This window comes from Zingiber officinale, chromosome 5A (genome assembly GCF_018446385.1).
Source record: "Zingiber officinale cultivar Zhangliang chromosome 5A, Zo_v1.1, whole genome shotgun sequence".
Lineage (NCBI taxonomy): Eukaryota > Viridiplantae > Streptophyta > Magnoliopsida > Zingiberales > Zingiberaceae > Zingiber > Zingiber officinale.
Window position 1 is genome coordinate 141321717 of NC_055994.1, and position 18347 is coordinate 141340063.

Genomic DNA, 18347 nt, shown 5'->3' on the forward strand with positions numbered 1-18347 from the left:
AGTGGGAGCTTTCCATGAGGCTGAGCCGGTCACCTTTAAGACTTAGCCGGTGTAAAAAATTGGATACTTGTATTATCAAAAGTAATAATAAAAAAATAGGAGTTATAGATCCAATAACAAATCACACTCGTACAAGTTTGCCAATAATCACCATTAATATCATACCATAAAAACCTTTATTATTTAATTTATTAAATTCTTCGATTAAATTTTTTTCATACCTTCTTATTTTTTAAATTTTACAAGTGTAGTTCGAAGTATTGGTGCAATTGACCACTAGTCAAAATTGACCAAACTCAAGTTGACTTGAGTTAAGATTTCGATATTTGATCAATATGTTAGTTCATCAAGTGTCAAGTAGGTCAAAATTGACCGAATACTTGACAGTCGATTAATAGGTTAAGTTAGTTGATCGAAAAGTCAAGTTGGACAAGATTGACCAGATACTTGATAAAATATAAAAAGTCCAAATGCGTCACGGTCGATCGGAAACATGACGATTAGAAGTCCAATATGGAGTTGACATGAGATGAAAAGTCCAAGTGGATCATGGCTGGCCAGATACATAGTGATCAAAAATCCAACAGACAGTTGGCAAGAGAAAAGTCCAAGTGGATCATGGTTAACCAAACACTTAGCAGTCAAAAGTCAAACAGTGAGTTGGCATGAGACGTGAAGTCCCGATAGGTCAAGCTTCATCATATGCCAGGCAACAATGAAGTCCCAACAGGTTAGATTTATCGGATGCTAAGTAACGAGCCAACGAGGAAATCCCGGTAGGTTAAGGTTGACCAGATGCTAGGTAATGGGAAGTCTCGATATGTCAAGATTGACCGAATGTCAAGCAAAGAAAGTCCTGATAGGTTGATGTTAACTAAATATCAGACAAGATAGGAATTCGACTTTAATAAGCCTGAAACAGGAATATTAATCGATTGATAGTCCCGACTAAGTAAACTTCCAAAAGTCATAACTTTTGACTCAAATATCAAAATGAGTCAATTTTTAGTGTGAAACGAAGCTCGTTCAGATATCTGTATTTCTTACTCAATATTAGTCAACTGATGGATTTAGGAACCGAACAGTAGCAAGTTGATTCGATTATTTGACTCAACTGATTACATCATCGACTGATGGTTGATATCAATTGACTGATGACTTCATAAATTAAACAGAAGCAAGTCAATTTGATTGTTCGACTTGACTGATGATATCAATCGACTAATGATTGATTCAGTCGATTAATGTCGATCAGAAATCGAAAAGAAGCAAGTCTATTTGACTGTTCAACTCGACTGATAATATCAATCGATTGATGGTTGATATTAGTCGATTAATGTCTATCAAAAAATCAAACAAAAACAAGTCAATTCAACTGTTCAACTCGACTGATGGTTGATATTATGGGTGGAATTGGGTCAGGAGCCATCCCATAACCATCTTACCATATCCCCGTCCCGATAAAAATTGGAAATCTCTTTTCTCCTGATCTCGTACCCGACAAGTGTCGAACCTCAAATGTTCAATATCCTAAATGTTCAAATCCCGTCGGATAGGATGATGATATTCCAAAAATATTTTTTAAAATTTCTTAACACCTACCATTTGACATTCAATAACCAAATAAAGAACCTAACTTCACCGCATTATAAGGATTCTTCTTGTCTTTCTTCATATGCCCATCAATGTCATTATTCTCATGTGTTCTGCTATGGACAGGAACTTCAGTTTTGCAATAATTACAAACAGTAACAATAGCAATGATCTCATTTTTGTTATTTCTCCTTATAATTTTCTTGGCGTGTGACCATACATCTGATACTTTTTTCCTTTTGCCTTCAATATTTACTACTTCCTCATGAATGATTGGTATTTTGGATGGAGATAATGTTTGAGGTTGAGTGGTAGAAGGAGAGCTACCACTTTCGCTAGATGCATCCATTTGCACCTAATTAATAATAAATGAAAAATATCAGAGTGGAGGGGCCAATCAAAGTTGAAGTTGGAGGATGGTGGGGGTTCAATCGGAGTGGCCACTAGGCTCTTATCGACAACGGATTCTCTTCTTCACACCAAGTTTAAAAACCTTTCATATAATTGAGAAAAATAATGGAGAGTGGTTGTTGAACGAGATGTGTTGAACCCTAGTTTTCTATATATTTTTTAAAAGATCTAATTAAAAAATATTAGTAATATATTCAAGTTGGGTTGGGAATCCAATCAGGTAGAGTTTGTGTTCCTGATCCTTTTTCCGATTTTGATCGAGTCGGGAAAAATCTCGATCACTCGGGTTGGAAAAAATTCAGGTCTCGAAAATTTTAGGGCGAGAACGGGTTGGGAGTCTAGAAGAGTCGGGAATTTTGTTATTTTTGCCAGCCCTAGTTGATATTAGTCGACTGATGTTCAAATAATCGAAAAAAACAGACTAATTTCCAAAAATTTAGAGGTCGTTCAATGGTCAGAGACTAGATCAATTAACTGATGGGTAAGATCAGTTGATTGATAGGTGGAAATCAACCCCGACCTAAAGGCTTTAAAAGGGGGGTTTCAAGGAGATTTTAAGAGCCGATTCTTAGAGATTCTGAAGTGAAGTACTAGTACATTTCCTGATCAACAAGAGACATTTTCAAGCAATCAATAGCAATTAAAAGTGAGATTCATGTAAAGTTGTTTACATTCTTGTATTTGCTTGTATATCTTATATTGTTGTTGCATTATGACATTCTTGTAAAAGCAAGCTTATAAGAGGTTCCTTCGCCTCCGAAAGGTTTTCAAAAAAGAGAAAGTTGAAGGGAGATCACTAGGAGCAGGTCTTGGATTAATCACCTAAGAGGCGGATAACAAGTAAATTCTAGAGTTGTGCATGTGACATTGGTTTTGGATTCAAGTTTCCACTGCGTATTCAAACAATGAACATGAGATCAAGATGAAAAGCAATCAGAACTATTCACCCCTCCCTCCCCTTTAACTCGCATGGTTCCTAACACGAAGATCATGTTTAGCACGAGTTAAATGATTCTTGACAAAATATTCAAATTAAATGTGTATTTAAATCCAAAATTAAAAGAAATATGTGCTTCTGAAAAGAATCTAATTAATAATTATCTAATTTATAATCAGAATATTTAAGTAAATTTGAACTGGTGTTTGCATTAGTCGAGAAAAATTTAGATGATTGCATTTGAGAATGCTCGATTTAAATTTTGTCAGGTGCTTTTTTGACATGTCATTTCAATAACTCATAGCTGCCACTCAATTGGACTTTGAAGAATACTTTGCAATATTTATATTTTACACATAATCCTTTGAATGGAAGAATGAGATTTCTAAAATATTTAATAAAAACAGACGATTTTAAAAATGAAGTATCCCCAAACTTCAGAAGTACCATTAGTTCCTTATGTCTGATGTCAAAACTTACTTTAGTTCATGATTAGTAAATTAAATATCATCTATATTCGAATTGGCTATTTTTTTAACTCTTTTAAGACCGGATGATGAGGCTTCTTCAATATGGAAAGCTCTTTTTATTAATCATATTATTAAAAAGACACCTCTCTTTTGAAATTTTAAAAAGATACCTCTTCCGGTAGTTTACAGTTATTTTTTTTTCTTGTTCATCAGCAATGTAACTTAATAGTTTGATAATTCAATTTGGTGACTCATTAGCCCTAAAATCATACTATTTAGTGCAAAATCATTTTAAGAGTATTTGAATATTAGATTATAGATAAAATGTTGTTTTAATAATTTTTAAAAGAGAAATATTCTTTCAATGACATAGATAAAATTTTTGTATTGCATTGAGCTAAGTAGCTAAGTAGGACATGAATAATAATGGGCAAGAATTAAAAAATCCTCCCTTATTCTTATGATTATTAAAAGATCATTATATATATATATATATCAATTTAAAAATATTTTTATTTTATTGTAGAAGTTATGATGATAACTATTAGAACATGGACAGAAATTAATATAATTTGATTAAAATTACTAAAATTATTTATTAAATTAATTAAAGTTACTCGAGCTCAATTAAAAATCATTCTAATTCCATAGAAAATATTTTAATATTCTTATAGCAACTGTTGTGCTGCTGTATAATTTGATAAAGTTCACTACTATATATTATAGTAATTATGGTTATAGTGTTAGAATAAGTGTATTTATTCAATGAAAATCTCTCTTTTGATATTTTTAAAACCTTTTGATGATAATAAAAATAAGGATGCCCTTTTATTTTTTTATCCACCATAAATATTAAATCATAACAAAAAATGAGAAAATTATTAAAGTTATCCTCGATTATAAAAAAAATGACCCATGGAATTTGGTGCAATGTTAAACAACTCAAAGAAATAATAAGAGTATCTGAATTTAAATTCTAAATGAAAGAAATATTCTCAAAGTTAATTTCGTGGGTATAAATTGTATTCTAAATTTATTTGATAGACGACTTAAGAGATCTATCTATCTCTAAAATTAATTGGACAAAATCGGAACATCTAAATTATCAAAAACAAATATATTTTAAGAGTTAAATATATTTTAAAATTTTTAAATAATTTTTAAAATTTAAATTTTATGATAATTTTTATACTTTAAATGTTTTACAACTAACTCAAATATATGTCATATGTGATATAATCCACAATTAAATTATAATCGATTTGACTTATACATCAAGCCACTTATGCCTATCCCAACTTATTAATCAAATCAAACATAATTACTCTGGTGGTTTGTGGCATAGCTAGGGGTGTAAACGAATCGAATCGAGCCGAATATGTTGAAAAACTTAAGGCTCGAATTCGGCTCGAAATAGGTATATTCGAGTTCGAGCTCGATTCTAAGCTCGAAAAAATTAAAATGTTTGGTTCGAGTTCGGTTCGAATTAGGATTCGGGTTCGAGTTCGGCTCGAAATATTCGAACATGTTCGCGAACTATTCGAATTATTACTCGAAAATAAGTTCGAAAGGCTCGAAATTTATTTATTTAATATATATTTAACTTGTATTAATAAATATTAAGGCTCGTGAGCGGCTCGAACAATATAATTTGGATTTGAGTTCTGATCGAAAAAGTTCAACATGTTCGAGTTAGCCTGAATTGATAAATTCGAATGCAATGAATATTTTTCGAGCCGGCTCGAAAAGCTCGTGAGCCGGCTCGATTCGTTTGCAACCCTAGGCATAGCCACAATTTTAATTCAAAAAGAGACAATTTTTAAAAATTTATGTAGATCAATTCTTATCCTTCAAAATCTAAATTTCAAATTTAAATAGTTAAAAATGAACTTAAATTTAAAATTTTTTATTTTAACCTTTGATTTTATTTGAAATAACGATTAGTCATTCATATTATACTCAAGGATGTTTTTTCTTAGTCCAAGATCACTAAAATATCCATTCAAGTCGACATCAAGAAATAGTAGAAAAGACGAGGAGGAGGAAGTGATAGAGGGGGAGATGTCATTTGGAAGTAAATTCATCACGTATTTTTTTAAAAAATACTTTAATATTATTATTTTCACTTAATTTATCATTAGTAGAATATTTTAAAAATATAATCACCTAATTTCATTATTATCTTTTTCTAATAATTCAAAAAAACAACAAACAAAATAGATAGCAAACAACTAACTAGCAAACAAAAGCATTAATATATATATAAAAATTAACACTATATATTTTTTAACACTTAAATTCGTAATCAAAATAGATCGAGCAAGAAAATTTCACCTCAATCAAAAAGTGTCTGTTGTGGAACCTCGACAAAGTGACGACAACAGTGTTAGCAGCAAACCACGACAACGCTAGTAACAATAGCATGCTGCAATAACGATGTTGATAACAGTGGTAGCCACTTACGGCTGGGAATTTTAAAGATAATATTAAGGGGGCGTTTGGTTTAAGTTATCATGTATAATTTTAGTTATGTGATTACCAGGTAATCACATAACTTATGGGGAATAAAACATAACCAAATATTGTTTGGTTCAATCTAAGTAATGCAATAAAAATTTGTTTGTTTGAAGGTTTTAATGAATAACCTAGTTTAATATTTTACTATATTACCCTCAGTTACAAAATAGTATATATTTAACTCGTTTTTTTTTGTTTTTTTTCACATTTTTCTTTATTTATATATATATATATATATATATTTATTTATTTATTTATTTTGTTTGTTTTTTTGATGTTTTTATTTTTTTTCATTTTTTTATTTTAAAGTTTTTTCCCTTTCTTTATTTTTTTATTTTTTTTCCTTTCTTTATTTTTTATTTATTTTTTTTAATGTTTTTTTTACATTTTTTTAAAAATTTTTTAAAGTTTTTTAAATTTTTTAATGTTGTTTTAATTTTTTATGTGTTTTTACATTTTTTTTATTTTTTATGTTTTTAATGTTTTTTAATTATTTTTTTACTCTTTAATTTTTTTAAAAAATTTTATGTTTTTTATTTTTTATGGGTTTTTATTTTTTTTCTCATTTTTTATGGGTTTTCTATTTTTTTTAATGTTTTCCTATTTTTTAAGTTTTTTTACAATTTTTAATTTTTAAAATTATTTTTATGGGTTTTTATTTTTTATATTTTTCTATTTTTTCTTTATGCTTTTCTTTTTTGTCATATTTTTCTCTTATCCGAGGGTATTTTGGGTAAAAAAAATTTGTTAACCCGGAATCAAGAAAATCTCAATTTTCTAAGGTTTTCCGATTTCTGATTGCATGTCTCTTTTGCTGACGTATAGGGCATGGAACATTACTCGAAAATCATCAATTACCTAAATCAAAAAAGATTTTTATTGATAGTCTTGAATGGATAACTAAAGTTATCCAGAATAACTTTCAATCAAACGCATCCTAAGATTATGAAAAATATAAAAAAGGGATTAGATGAGTAGAAGAAAATATGGTGAAATAGGAAAAAGAAAATATGTGATAGAAGAAAAATCAAATGGGAGAAAAGGAAACAATTAAGGAGAGAAAAATCAAAACAGATTTTTAGTTGGACCTGTTTCTTTTTTGAAAAAAAGTCAAAAAGTTTATTTAATTTATTATAATGATTGATTGATTGACTGACTGACTACATGCAAATTTCATCCGAATAATGCTAAGACGTACACTTTCTTGATACTAGTAAATTTGAAGCATAAGAGCATCTACATCAATATCCTCATCCAAAATTTAAAATTTAAGGTAAAAAAATTACTTTATTAAATTTAGATATTCATTTATTACTACATAATACATCAGCTTCCCTATAATTTACCATATATTTATTTTTTTATTAATTTTTCTCTTTCCTCCATATTCTTTATTATTAGATGGAGGAGAGATGAAGGAGAGAAGAAATTTTTTATTATTAGAGGGAGGAGAGAGAAATAGTATTTTAATGTTTAGGGAATGGAATGCATATTTAGGGAATGCATATTTAGGGAATGGGTAGGGTAGCTGATGCGGATGTTTTTTTAATGCAAAATGTAAAATTTAAGGTAAAAGTTAAGTTTAGAGTAATTGATGTGGATGCTCTAACTCATGGATATTTAAAATTCAACTAATATTTATCCATATTATAAGATCAGAATTTTGACTATATCCGTGGGACTATATCATTATGCTTATGTTTAGACTACATGTGGCTAACCCAATTTACATGGCTAGTGGTAACTATATTTAAAAGATGAAAATAGTAAATAAAAAAAATAGTAGATGAATTTTCAAGTTATTGACTCAATAAAATTGACGGTTTGGCTTTTTAGTCAACGCGTGCGTCCCTGTTCTAGAAGAAATTATCAAATTAGTAGCATTTTAAAAAATAGAATTAAAATGGAAGGAAGTAAAAGGTGGTCGTTGCATGCCTTCGTATTATTCTTAGTCAACGTTCGCATGCACGAACGCGTCCAATTTCGGTAACAATAATTAATTTATTTGCCTGAATCTGGCTGACTCACTCCTTACTCTCCTTAGGTCGTATTCGGCTCGGTCGTTGTCATCCAACTTGGCCTTTTTAATTGCTATGACTTATTTTGTTGAAAAAATGAATACAAAAAATTAATTTTGCTTTGAATGAGGAAATAGTCCTTTAAATGAATACCTAATATTAATTAATTTATAATAATAATAATAATTGGGCATGATCTGTTCACAGGCTACAACCCATAATTCCTAGGGCCCAACAACCCTAGAGTTTAGGATGTCGATCCTTTATAAGCATTAAAGTCGATGGTGGTATGGACATTAATTTAACCTTAATCTTACTCTATTACTTTCATTACTATTCTATTTGCAACCATAGCATTAAGTGTAGTGATCACTTAAGCATCAAAGGGGTTTTGTTGGACAACTCCTTTGTCCTTAGATTATCTCCAACCATAAAATCCATTTTGATGCATTTTTAACACTAATTTAGTGTTGTTTCTCCTTTGTCCTTAGATCATCTCCAACCATAAAATCCATTTTGATGCATTTTTAACACTACTTTAGTATTGTTTTCATCTCCTCTCCCGAATAAATCAAAATAAAAGGAGAATAAACAGCATCATTTATGCTAAGTTTAATTAAAGAACAGATCATTATCCTCCTTAGTAGATTGGGTATGGTTTCAAGTATTATCTACTTTCCATATTACCATAATGGGACAGCCATATGCATAATTCAGTGTTGCAGCATTACAGACATGTAATCATACAAGCATTATCTACTTTCCATATTACCATTGGAAAGCCATAAAGTTCAATCCAATTTATGCCTTAGAATAAACTAGAATGAATACAGTGCATCTTATTAATCACTAATTTTATTTAGATATAAATAATAAAAATAAAAATAAATCATATCTTTGTATGAAAAAGACGTGATAGTCTTAAAGGAATATCTACAATGGTTAAAAACAAAATGAGACTACACTAGCATAGAATTTGGCATTAGATTCAGTTACAAAAGTTTGATAACAAGTTGTTTGATAACAAAAAGGAGTGTGATATCAAGAGAATTGAAGTAGATGATTAGATTGCTAACTTTGTAGATTAACTATGAATCTATTTACTTAAGCACTACATGTTTTCCAGATTGGTGAATACTAAAAAACTTATGTTATTTGCATTTTCTACTAATCAATAATCATTATTTGGTAGGTGGAACTTGTATATTTATCAACCTTTGGTTTTGAAGAAATTATTAACAATTGTTCAAGCTACATTTTAAAAATTGATTTTCTTAACATCATTCACATAAGCATCAACATAAGTGATTGCATTCAGCATCTGCACTATGTGCGATACGATCACCTCACTCGGCATAGGTTTTTCCCAACCATGATATAATCAATTTATCCTATTCTTCTAAAGATCTAGAAGCATAAGTTTTATCCATGATCAAGCAAATATCCATATTGGCTATCAGCTCACCAAACAGAGGCACGGCAGTTATAGTATAATTGTCTGAGATGACATTAATCTGTTGTTACATTTATTTTATCTTATTTGTATTAGTCTATTAGAGTTTCACAAGAGACCTTATAAATTCCCTCAATCTACAGGTAAAGATACCAATGTTTAATGTATTTTTCCTCCTTTTTTCTATATAAAAAAAAGAGGAATATCTATAAAGCTAGAAACTTCATCAATCTATAGGTAAAGATATCAACGCATTACATACTTTTTCCTCCCTTTTTCATTCGTAAAAATTATTTTAAAAAAGCTTAATCAATCCTACATTATTCAGGTGGAATACAAAAGAGTTCAATTTCTAGGTCTATTATACTAAGATAAAAGAAAAAACAGCGAGATGTGAGAAAGCAAAAACGCCAACCTTTTTTCTCAACACACTCATCGTGGGCTTTGCAACAAGCATCGAGTTCATCGCAGGGTTTCTCCCCAGGGCAACCGGTCCAACCCACGCCACAGAACTTCCCATATCGAATGCCAATGGCTGATCAAACCAACAACAACAACAAAAAAAAGTCAATTTAGTTCAAATTTTAACCCCAAGACGTCCGATCCCTGAGCCAAAAATAACTCACTGTTGCAGTTCTCCGCTACGCATCTCCTGCTGCAATTGATCTGCGAGCACAAGTTAAGATCTCAGAAATAGAGTCAAACCTAGAAGCTAAGGTTCCGATGCGAGGAAAAAGATGGATCGGTACATGGGCGTCGGAGTCGCTAGCAGCGATGCGGTGGAAGAAGACTGCGAGGGGTAGGAGGAGGAAGCAGGTGACGAGGGAGACGGGAAATCTCTCCCGTTGGCTCCGCATTGTCCTTCAATGGAATTCTGCCTTCTGCGCCGCGTACGACCGCGTCGAGGTCGCTCGCTCTCCGGGCTTCGTCTCTTGCCCAATGCCTAGTCGCCAACCGCCAAACCCTCTTCGTGTTTTGTGAACCGGACCGCCCGTCGAAACCCTGAGCTAAGAATTTCAGTAAATTTTTCAATAAGCACCTCAATAGTTGATAATTTCTGAAATTAGTGTATTAGTATCATTTAAATAAAACTTATAATTTTAAAGTAAAAAAGTGAAACTGTCACTGTAGCAACCCCATACTTTCTCAAAGGAATGTGGGTATAGCATAAAGGGCATTTGAATCCTTTACATTCCTTTCTGAAAGGAATGTGGGTAAAATCTCTTATATTAGTTAAAAAGTAATCCAAAATTTATTAGAACAATCATCCATACAAACGTCAATCCATGAGGATTTATCTCCTCTAAATATCTGTGAAGTCGGACCCAAAGGGTCGCTAAGGTGACAGTTCCACCTTTTATAATCAATCCATGAGGATTATGATTTTAATAACCGTAGAATATATTTAAGTTCTCAAATAATTTATCTTTAGGCGAGTCAACTTGGAAATGGGCCAAGTGTCTATTTTTTTTTCTCCTTTGCCATTTCTTACTCCATATCGCTAGATAATGTTGGTTGCTACTCAGAAAACCTAGAGGTTCCACTGTACAAAATTTTGTACAAAGGTCTGAACCTTTTCCTAGCTACCATGTGTTCTTTTAAATTAAATTTTGGATCGCCTGCGGAACTTAACACGTTTGATCCAAAACTTAATCTATTTGTTCTTTTAGGTTTTGACTTGGATCTCCTGCGGAACTTAACATGTTCGACCCAAATCACCTGTTATTAATTCCATTAAATATTAATTTCATAATTGTCCCAAGACGTATACGGCGAGGGCACACTACCTTCTTTATACTTTTGAGCAAACTACCACCCATCGTATAAACCATAGAAAGTTGGTATTTAATTTCCTAAAATAACTTTAGGTTAACCGAAAAGAACAATCAAATCACAAGGAAAAGAAAAAACAAAAGAACACAACATCGAAAAACATATTCGAAATTCTAGAATCGTAAGCCTCTTGTATTTGGTATTATTTCCATAAACAACTAAAGTACGATGCAGAAAGAAAATTATTAGTTATACCAGAAAAACTCTCTCGATCTTCTATCAGATTTCAACTCGGACATTGTGTGTGGCAACCCATCTTCTAGGATGAGAAACCACTGTTAAATCTTCTTCTTCTCCTAGCGCAGGTTCAAATTTAACACAAAGAAGCTTCACCAAGGACTAAGAACAAAACACCAACCAAGTTCTGGCAGGATAAGCAAGTTTTCTCCTTCTTCTTCTTCCTCCATGCAGTATCCGCCACCACAAGAACTCCAAGCAAGAGATAAGTTCAGCCACCACAAAAGAGGAAGAAGGGAAGATGATTGCCAATTTTCTTCAATGATGAATAATTTCGGCCACCACCAATGCTCCGAGGATGCTAGAGATGAGACTTGCTTTCTCTCCTTCTCTGATCCGCCACAAACAAAAGCTCCACCGAAGAAGATAGGTTTCGCCAACAAGAGGAGAAGGAGAGAAAGGGAAGGGCGGCCACCACACCAAGGAAAAGAGGGAAAAAATAATGGAGGTTGTTCACATGAAGGCACCCCTACCCTTCTTTTTATATTCCTTGGTTGGCAAATAAAATTTATTTATAATAAAATTTTAACTTTTCTTGACAACAATTAATTAAGAAAAATTAAATAAATTTTCCTAATTAATTGTATGTGTAAGCCACCTCACGGAGCAAATAGGATAATTTTAATCAACAATTAAAACTTCCTTTTTTTGGTTCTTTGGAAATTTTAAAAATAAAATTTCCTTTAAAATCCTTCATATTGATAAAAGAATTTCTATAATTTTAATTTTCAACATGTGAATAATTTTCGTAGAGAAAAAATAAACATCTTTCCAATCTACAAATAAGGAAAGAGATCTAATCTCTTTTTAATCTTTTTGTAGATCTTTTTAGAGATATTTTAATTTTAATTCTCTGTAATAAATTATATCTTCCACATAATAAAATTAAAATTAAAATTCTTTTTAATTTAATGGGGGCCGCCACCCAAGCTTGGGTTCAAGTTAGGGCCACCCATGAACCAGGCTTGGCCGACCCAGCTTGAACCAAGCTAGATTGGCCGACCCCTGCTCATGGGTACGAAGGTGGGTATAGGTGGGCACTCTATAAATAAGAGGCTACGACGATAGGGACCGAGAGGAGAATTGGTTTTGGTCTCCCGATAAAATTAGCATCCCGTGTTCGCAACACACAACTTAATTTATCAATAATAACATTCCACTGAGAACTATTATGAACACTGCAATCAATCCCAAATTACATTTTGGGCTCCTTCTTATTATGAATGTGTTAGTCTCCTGTTTAAGATATCGAATGTCCACTAATTAAGTGAGACCGACAACTCACTTAATTAATATCTTAGTCCAAGAGTAGTACCACTTAACCTTATTATCATGGGACTAAGTCCACCGGCAGGATTTAACATGACAATCCTTATGAGCTCATCTTGAGCACATTATCAACCTAGTATCTCTAGGACACAGTTTCCTTTTATAATCAACAACACACACTATAAGTGATACCATTTCCCAACTTATCGGGCTTATTGATTTATCGAACTAAGTCTCACCCATTGATAAATTAAAGAAATAAATATCAAATATATGTACTTGTTATTATATTAGGATTAAGAGCACACACTTCCATAATAACCGAGGTCTTTGTTTTATAAAGTCAAGATAAAAGAAACGACCTCAAATGGTCCTACTCAATACACTCTGAGTGTACTAGTGTAATTATACAGTCAAGATAAACTGATACCTAATTACACTACGACCTTCCAATGGTTTGTTCCTTTCCATTATGGTCGTGAGCTACAGTTTATAATTTATAAGATACTGATAACATGATCCTCTGTGTGTGACACCACACACCATGTTATCTACAATATAAATTAATTGAACAACTACATTTATCATAAATGTAGATATTTGACCAATGTGATTCTTATTTCTAGATAAATGTTTATACAAAAAACTAGGCTTTTAGTATACACTCTAACAGATAAAGCCCGAGTAAGATTAACCATTCAGTTGATAGTAAATGTTAGATTAATTTCAGCCATGGGGTAGTTATTTATCGACAAGGACAGTACCTTAAGTGTCTCTCAATACCAATGCCTTTTTTGTAATCCATATATAAGAGTACCAATGATTCCTTGTTGAATCATTAGTAAAAGGATTGTCCACTTGGCAACATCCCACATTAATTAATATTAAGTTAATCGATTGTTTAGGATATATAATTAGTAATCATCAAAGAAAAAAAAAGATAAGATAGGCAACGTGAAGCATCATGAGAATAACCAATGCACAACACATGCCACCATCATGTCTTGCTATGCAACTAAACAAGCATCTTTTGCCCCACAATGTGCAAGCCACTTCGTGACCTCATAAAATTTAGTTAATTTCTTTAGATTAAGTACTTAATTCTAGTTCATTATTTTGTTCCGAATCCTCAAACTCTAGTGACCACTTAGTCAGAGGGATAAACAATTTGTTTATATATAAAATCTAAACATTCTTTTAAATAAAAAGAATAATTTGTTTAATTAAAAGGAGAAGCAACACCACGTCATCCCGCGGCATGACTTGGAAGGCGACGACGGAGCACGGAAACGGTCATATAAAATGGCGCCAAATGTAGCGCGGCAAAGCAACGGCCAAGCAACCTCCATTCCCGGCTGAGCTGTGACAGCCTTCGCAAACGCCCGCACGTTTAATGAGTCTTTTTGATCCGATCGAATTAAATTTTTAATTCTGAAACAAAGCCCAAAATTATAATTGTCTACGAAGAATAAGAAAAATAACAATAAAATGCCACTACATGATGAGCTTTTAGGAATCAAAAACGCCGGCTTTAACCGCGACGCTCTTTTGCTCTAAAAAGCTGGCTTTCTCCTCGATTTCTACCATTGATCCATGTCTCCTCCTCCTCATCTACTTCCCTGCTTAGATCCATGCGGAAACAAGCGCTGAGAAAGGAAACGAGAGAATATTTACCAAAAAGGTTGGAGCTTTTCTTGATGAATTTGGCGAGATTTTGATCGATCCTCGCTGTCTCTAGTTATCGCTAGTTTGATGCTTTGTTTTTTTTTCTTTCCAGGAACTTGTGTTTCTGTAGTTTTAACAGCAAAATTTAGCATCGAGTGCGCGAGCAAGATGCTTAAGGATTTTTTTTTTTCTTTTTGTCATTCTTTCTAATCCTTGTTCCAATGTCTCTGTTGATAGGGATTTGTGGCTGCAAATCGGTTAATCCATCTCTTCTTTTTTCTTGAGAATTGCACATTGAGTTTGACTTATATTTTCCTTGTCGATCTTCATCATCATCATCCACTCTGTCATTTGTCTGAGTCTGAAGATTCAGAAATCAGCCAGTGACCTCCTTTGGCAGTTGAATCTTAAGTTATTGCGTAGCTGATATTGAATCTAGTGGCAATAGATGATTAAGTGCATATGAAGGATCACATATTGGAGGAATATCTTACTTTTTTCGACTCCGGTAAAATGGATAAATCCCACAGATCGGCACCGAAGAAGCATGGAGATGGTAAGGACTCAACTATCAATGCTGCTCAAGTTTTCATTTCAGAAGAGATTGAAGAGTTTATTGCAATTTATTCAAAAAAAAAAAAAATCTTCTCTCTTTACTCTCTTTGCTAAGTTCTTGTCGATCATGGTAGGTTTCGAAGCTCCCCGGAATAGCTTGGACATATCCAGTGCATCTAGAGGGTATCACTGTGTCACTGGAGATGTTCAGGTAAATTCTCCACCTTGTATTTGCATATCATGCATATGTTATTGTCAAATTCTCGATCTAATACGAGTACTCTTTGAACAATTGTCCCAATGGAAACTCTACGAAGAGGTTGATTGATGGAGAGACATCTAGTTCTAGGCAAACAAGTGATAGATCTGTTGGACCGAGTGTCGTTGCCCGATTAATGGGAATGAACTCAATTCCAGAACAAAGTCTGAAAGTTCACACAAAGGAACATGAAATCTATAGATCAAGAAGATTGATGGAAGCAAGCAAAGCCACCGTGAGTTCTACATCCTCTAGGGAATCAAAGGACAGCTTACTCGTAAATAGTAAAGGAAGACATTCAAAAGCTGAGAGCAGAGGAAAGCCACACCGACGACAACATCCACAAGAAGAGCAGCTGAAGAAGTTCAAGGTGGAGTTTGAGGCATGGCAGGCTTCCAAGTTATGGGAACATTCAAAGCAACTGAAACATAAGACAGATGGAGATGGCATGGATTACCAAACCCTCCTTGCACAAGAAATTCTGTGCAAGGAAAAAATGGCTAAGTATTTGGATACCAATAAAAAAGTGACCGAAAAGAATCCCACCGGCCTCATAGCTCAAGGAAAACAAATAATTGATACAAAAGAAGAGGTCAGTTTTGATTGCTTCCGAGTTACTAAGACTGATAGGAAACAAGAGAGAACTAATTCAGCTACACGAATAGTGATACTGAAGCCTAATTTTGAGAGGATTGACGGCGACGAGGAGCAATTAGCTGCATCCTCTGATCAGTTTGGGAAGGAAAATAGCATGGAAGATTTTCTTGAAGAGGTGAAGCAAAGGCTCAGAACTGAAGTTCAAGGAAGGAGTAGAAACAATTTTGTATCAAGAGGAAATGTAGTGAGGACTTCATTTGATGAAAGCGCGATGAATCCAAAACAAATTGCTCATGACATAGCAAAACAGATAAGGGAAAGTGTGACCAGAGACATGGGAATGAATCTGTTGCGATCAAACTCAACTAGAACTGTTAGGAGTGACATGCAAATTAGTCCGGTTGACTCACCGGAGTTCATTGGAAGAGATATGAGGAAATTTCTATCCCAGAAATCAAAGAATGTGCTAAAAAATGAGTTACTTTTGGAGAATCCTTTAACTATCCATGGAGATTCAGGTGCTTCCTCCAACAAAGGAAAGAAAATATCAAAGTTGATATCTGATTTCTCAGACAAAGTGAATGAATCAGATCCAAGTCCAACTCAGAAATTTCTGACAATCAACTCAGATTCAGAACCACAACGGAACCTGATCAGATCATTTTCTGCACCAATGTCTGGAACAGATTTCGGGAAGCTCCTCTTAGAGGACCAGCATATTGCTTCTGCTCAAATTCACAGGAAGCATGAACCATCTGATAATAATTTTTCAGAAACAAGGAAACAAAGAAAGGATAGTTTTAACTTGAAAGGAACAGTTTCCAATCTAAAACATAATTTAAATCTTAAAGGAATGTTGTTTGGGAGAAAGAATCAGCCAATAAAGGAATCAACTCAAGGCAAATTCATTTCAGTAGACAAAACAGCCATGGCTCAGGCAAGGCTGTTCTTAACTTTGTCGAAACTAGTTTATCTGCTATTAGCAACTTGTATCATTGTTTTGATGCAAACTATTTGTTCTCAGGAGAAATCTACAGAGGTGCCTTCCAGTCCAGCATCTGTATCAAGAAATTCTGAAGAGTTTTGTAGGCAAGACAACCCGAGTCCGATATCACCACTGGAGGTCATGGAATACCACAATTCACCCTGTATCTCTGAAGAGTTGAGTTCCAATGCTCCAGGAAGAGGTAGAAGTTATCATCTGTTTTGAGTGCACTTAATTCAAACTAGAATTGTGTTCTCAAGACTTGAAGTTGTTTCATCTTATCTAAAGTAGCTTTTGTCACATGCTATAATCTTAACACCTCTATTGCTGAACTAGATTTATCAGAAAATCTTGAGCATGGTGGAGCTGAAATGACAGTAGGAGAGCAGCCTCCAATGCAAGAAATAACTAACATGGAGAACAAGGATGCGACTCACTTGCATGATATCCTTGCAACTGCTGGGTTTTATGAGGATGAGCCAATCTCATACCAAGATTTTGAAATGGAAGAAGCATACAGCAAACGCGGCAAGGTGGATACTTATTCTTCGATACCTCGCAATGATGATGTAACTATACGACACAAACTTCTATTTGACTTGGTGAATGAGTCTATGCAAAGTCTGCTCGGTCCGAATCTAAAATGCTCCATGTTCAAGAGATGGATTCTAGGCCCAACTTTCTCATCACAAGGAAAAAGATTGTTGGAAGACTTGTGGAATCAGATTCAGTTGCTCTTAAATTCCTCAGTTGATGGTTCTAATGCTCCAAATAGCATGGTGGCTCAAGATTTGAAGATGACAACTTGGCCAACGATGTCGTACGAAGACATGGATGTTGTAGGAAGGCAGATCGAGAGGGTCATTCTACTGAACTTGATCGACGATATTGTGAGAGAAATGTGTCTTCGGAGCAACTAGATAGAAAATAGGTACTAGGGAAAAAGCTAATTGATTGTAATGTTTGTGCAGTCCTCTTCCATTTAGAAGAATCTTTTCCACATTGCAGCCATAGTAAAATAAATTTTTGAGGAAAAAGTTGATTGATGTTGTAGTGAGAAAGATGACTGGCTAAAATGGGAAATTGTATGTGTGAATCATTGGTTTCTCTTGCTTAACTAATTGAAGACTCCTAAGAAACTAGCATACTCTTGGAAACTAAATGGGCAAAAATCAAAAGGGCTTCTTCCTATTGGTATCGTGAAGGGAGTGCCCCTTTTTTCCCCTTTTTTCTTTTCTTTTTCTAAAAAATCGAGCAGTGCTTCATCCTATATTTTATTTGAAGAATATCTTTATTCCGAGTAACACTTCAGGGGCATATAGGTTCCAACATAGAAAAATTACTCTAACTAAACAAAATTAAAACTACTATATAAAAAATACTTTTATTATCAACTCTATTAAAATTAGTTAAATATTATTATAATAATTATGATTCTTAATCATCATCATTGTAAATAATGAATCAGATAAGATCAAATCTGAAACGACTAATTTCATCCTATAAAAATTTTTCATTGGCCGCTAGTATGAGTTGGAAAGGACTCGC

General features: G+C 33.3%; 3 protein-coding genes across 3 annotated transcripts; 2 read left to right on the forward strand and 1 right to left on the reverse strand.

Moving 5' to 3' along the window:
* Positions 1-9126: 9126 nt before the first annotated feature.
* Positions 9127-10377, reverse strand: LOC121983327 (probable phospholipase A2 homolog 2). Its single transcript, XM_042536264.1, has 3 exons — positions 10149-10377; positions 10026-10065; positions 9127-9934 (listed from the first exon to the last, which is right to left on the reverse strand). The coding sequence occupies exons 1-3, from the start codon at positions 10254-10256 to the stop codon at positions 9720-9722; spliced, it is 363 nt and encodes a 120-aa protein (XP_042392198.1). The 5' UTR covers positions 10257-10377; the 3' UTR covers positions 9127-9719.
* A 3911-nt stretch (positions 10378-14288) lies between these two features.
* LOC121980097 lies at positions 14289-16903 on the forward strand. The gene is made up of 5 exons (XM_042532064.1): positions 14289-14419; positions 14641-14959; positions 15093-15169; positions 15276-16830; positions 16896-16903. Exons 2-5 carry the CDS (start codon positions 14866-14868, stop codon positions 16901-16903), a joined length of 1734 nt encoding a protein of 577 aa, XP_042387998.1. The 5' UTR covers positions 14289-14419; positions 14641-14865.
* On the forward strand, positions 16840-17849 carry LOC121983328. The gene is made up of 2 exons (XM_042536265.1): positions 16840-17001; positions 17136-17849. Exons 1-2 carry the CDS (start codon positions 16941-16943, stop codon positions 17717-17719), a joined length of 645 nt encoding a protein of 214 aa, XP_042392199.1. The 5' UTR covers positions 16840-16940; the 3' UTR covers positions 17720-17849.
* Positions 17850-18347: the final 498 nt, after the last annotated feature.

What these genes read in the sequence shown, in the direction of transcription:
- LOC121983328 (XM_042536265.1), top strand. Translation starts at nt 16,941, where the DNA reads ATGGAATACCACAATTCACCCTGTATCTCTGAAGAGTTGAGTTCCAAT. An exon ending in TTCCAATGCTCCAGGAAGAG is followed by an intron (nt 17,002 to 17,135) that starts GTAGAAGTTATC and finishes TTGCTGAACTAG; the next exon opens with ATTTATCAGAAAATCTTGAG.
- LOC121980097 (XM_042532064.1), top strand. Translation starts at nt 14,866, where the DNA reads ATGAAGGATCACATATTGGAGGAATATCTTACTTTTTTCGACTCCGGT. An exon ending in ACCGAAGAAGCATGGAGATG is followed by an intron (nt 14,960 to 15,092) that starts GTAAGGACTCAA and finishes CGATCATGGTAG; the next exon opens with GTTTCGAAGCTCCCCGGAAT. An exon ending in GTGTCACTGGAGATGTTCAG is followed by an intron (nt 15,170 to 15,275) that starts GTAAATTCTCCA and finishes AACTCTACGAAG; the next exon opens with AGGTTGATTGATGGAGAGAC.
- LOC121983327 (XM_042536264.1), bottom strand. Translation starts at nt 10,256, where the DNA reads ATGCGGAGCCAACGGGAGAGATTTCCCGTCTCCCTCGTCACCTGCTTC. An exon ending in CTAGCGACTCCGACGCCCAT is followed by an intron (nt 10,066 to 10,148) that starts GTACCGATCCAT and finishes TTGTGCTCGCAG; the next exon opens with ATCAATTGCAGCAGGAGATG. An exon ending in CGTAGCGGAGAACTGCAACA is followed by an intron (nt 9,935 to 10,025) that starts GTGAGTTATTTT and finishes TGGTTTGATCAG; the next exon opens with CCATTGGCATTCGATATGGG.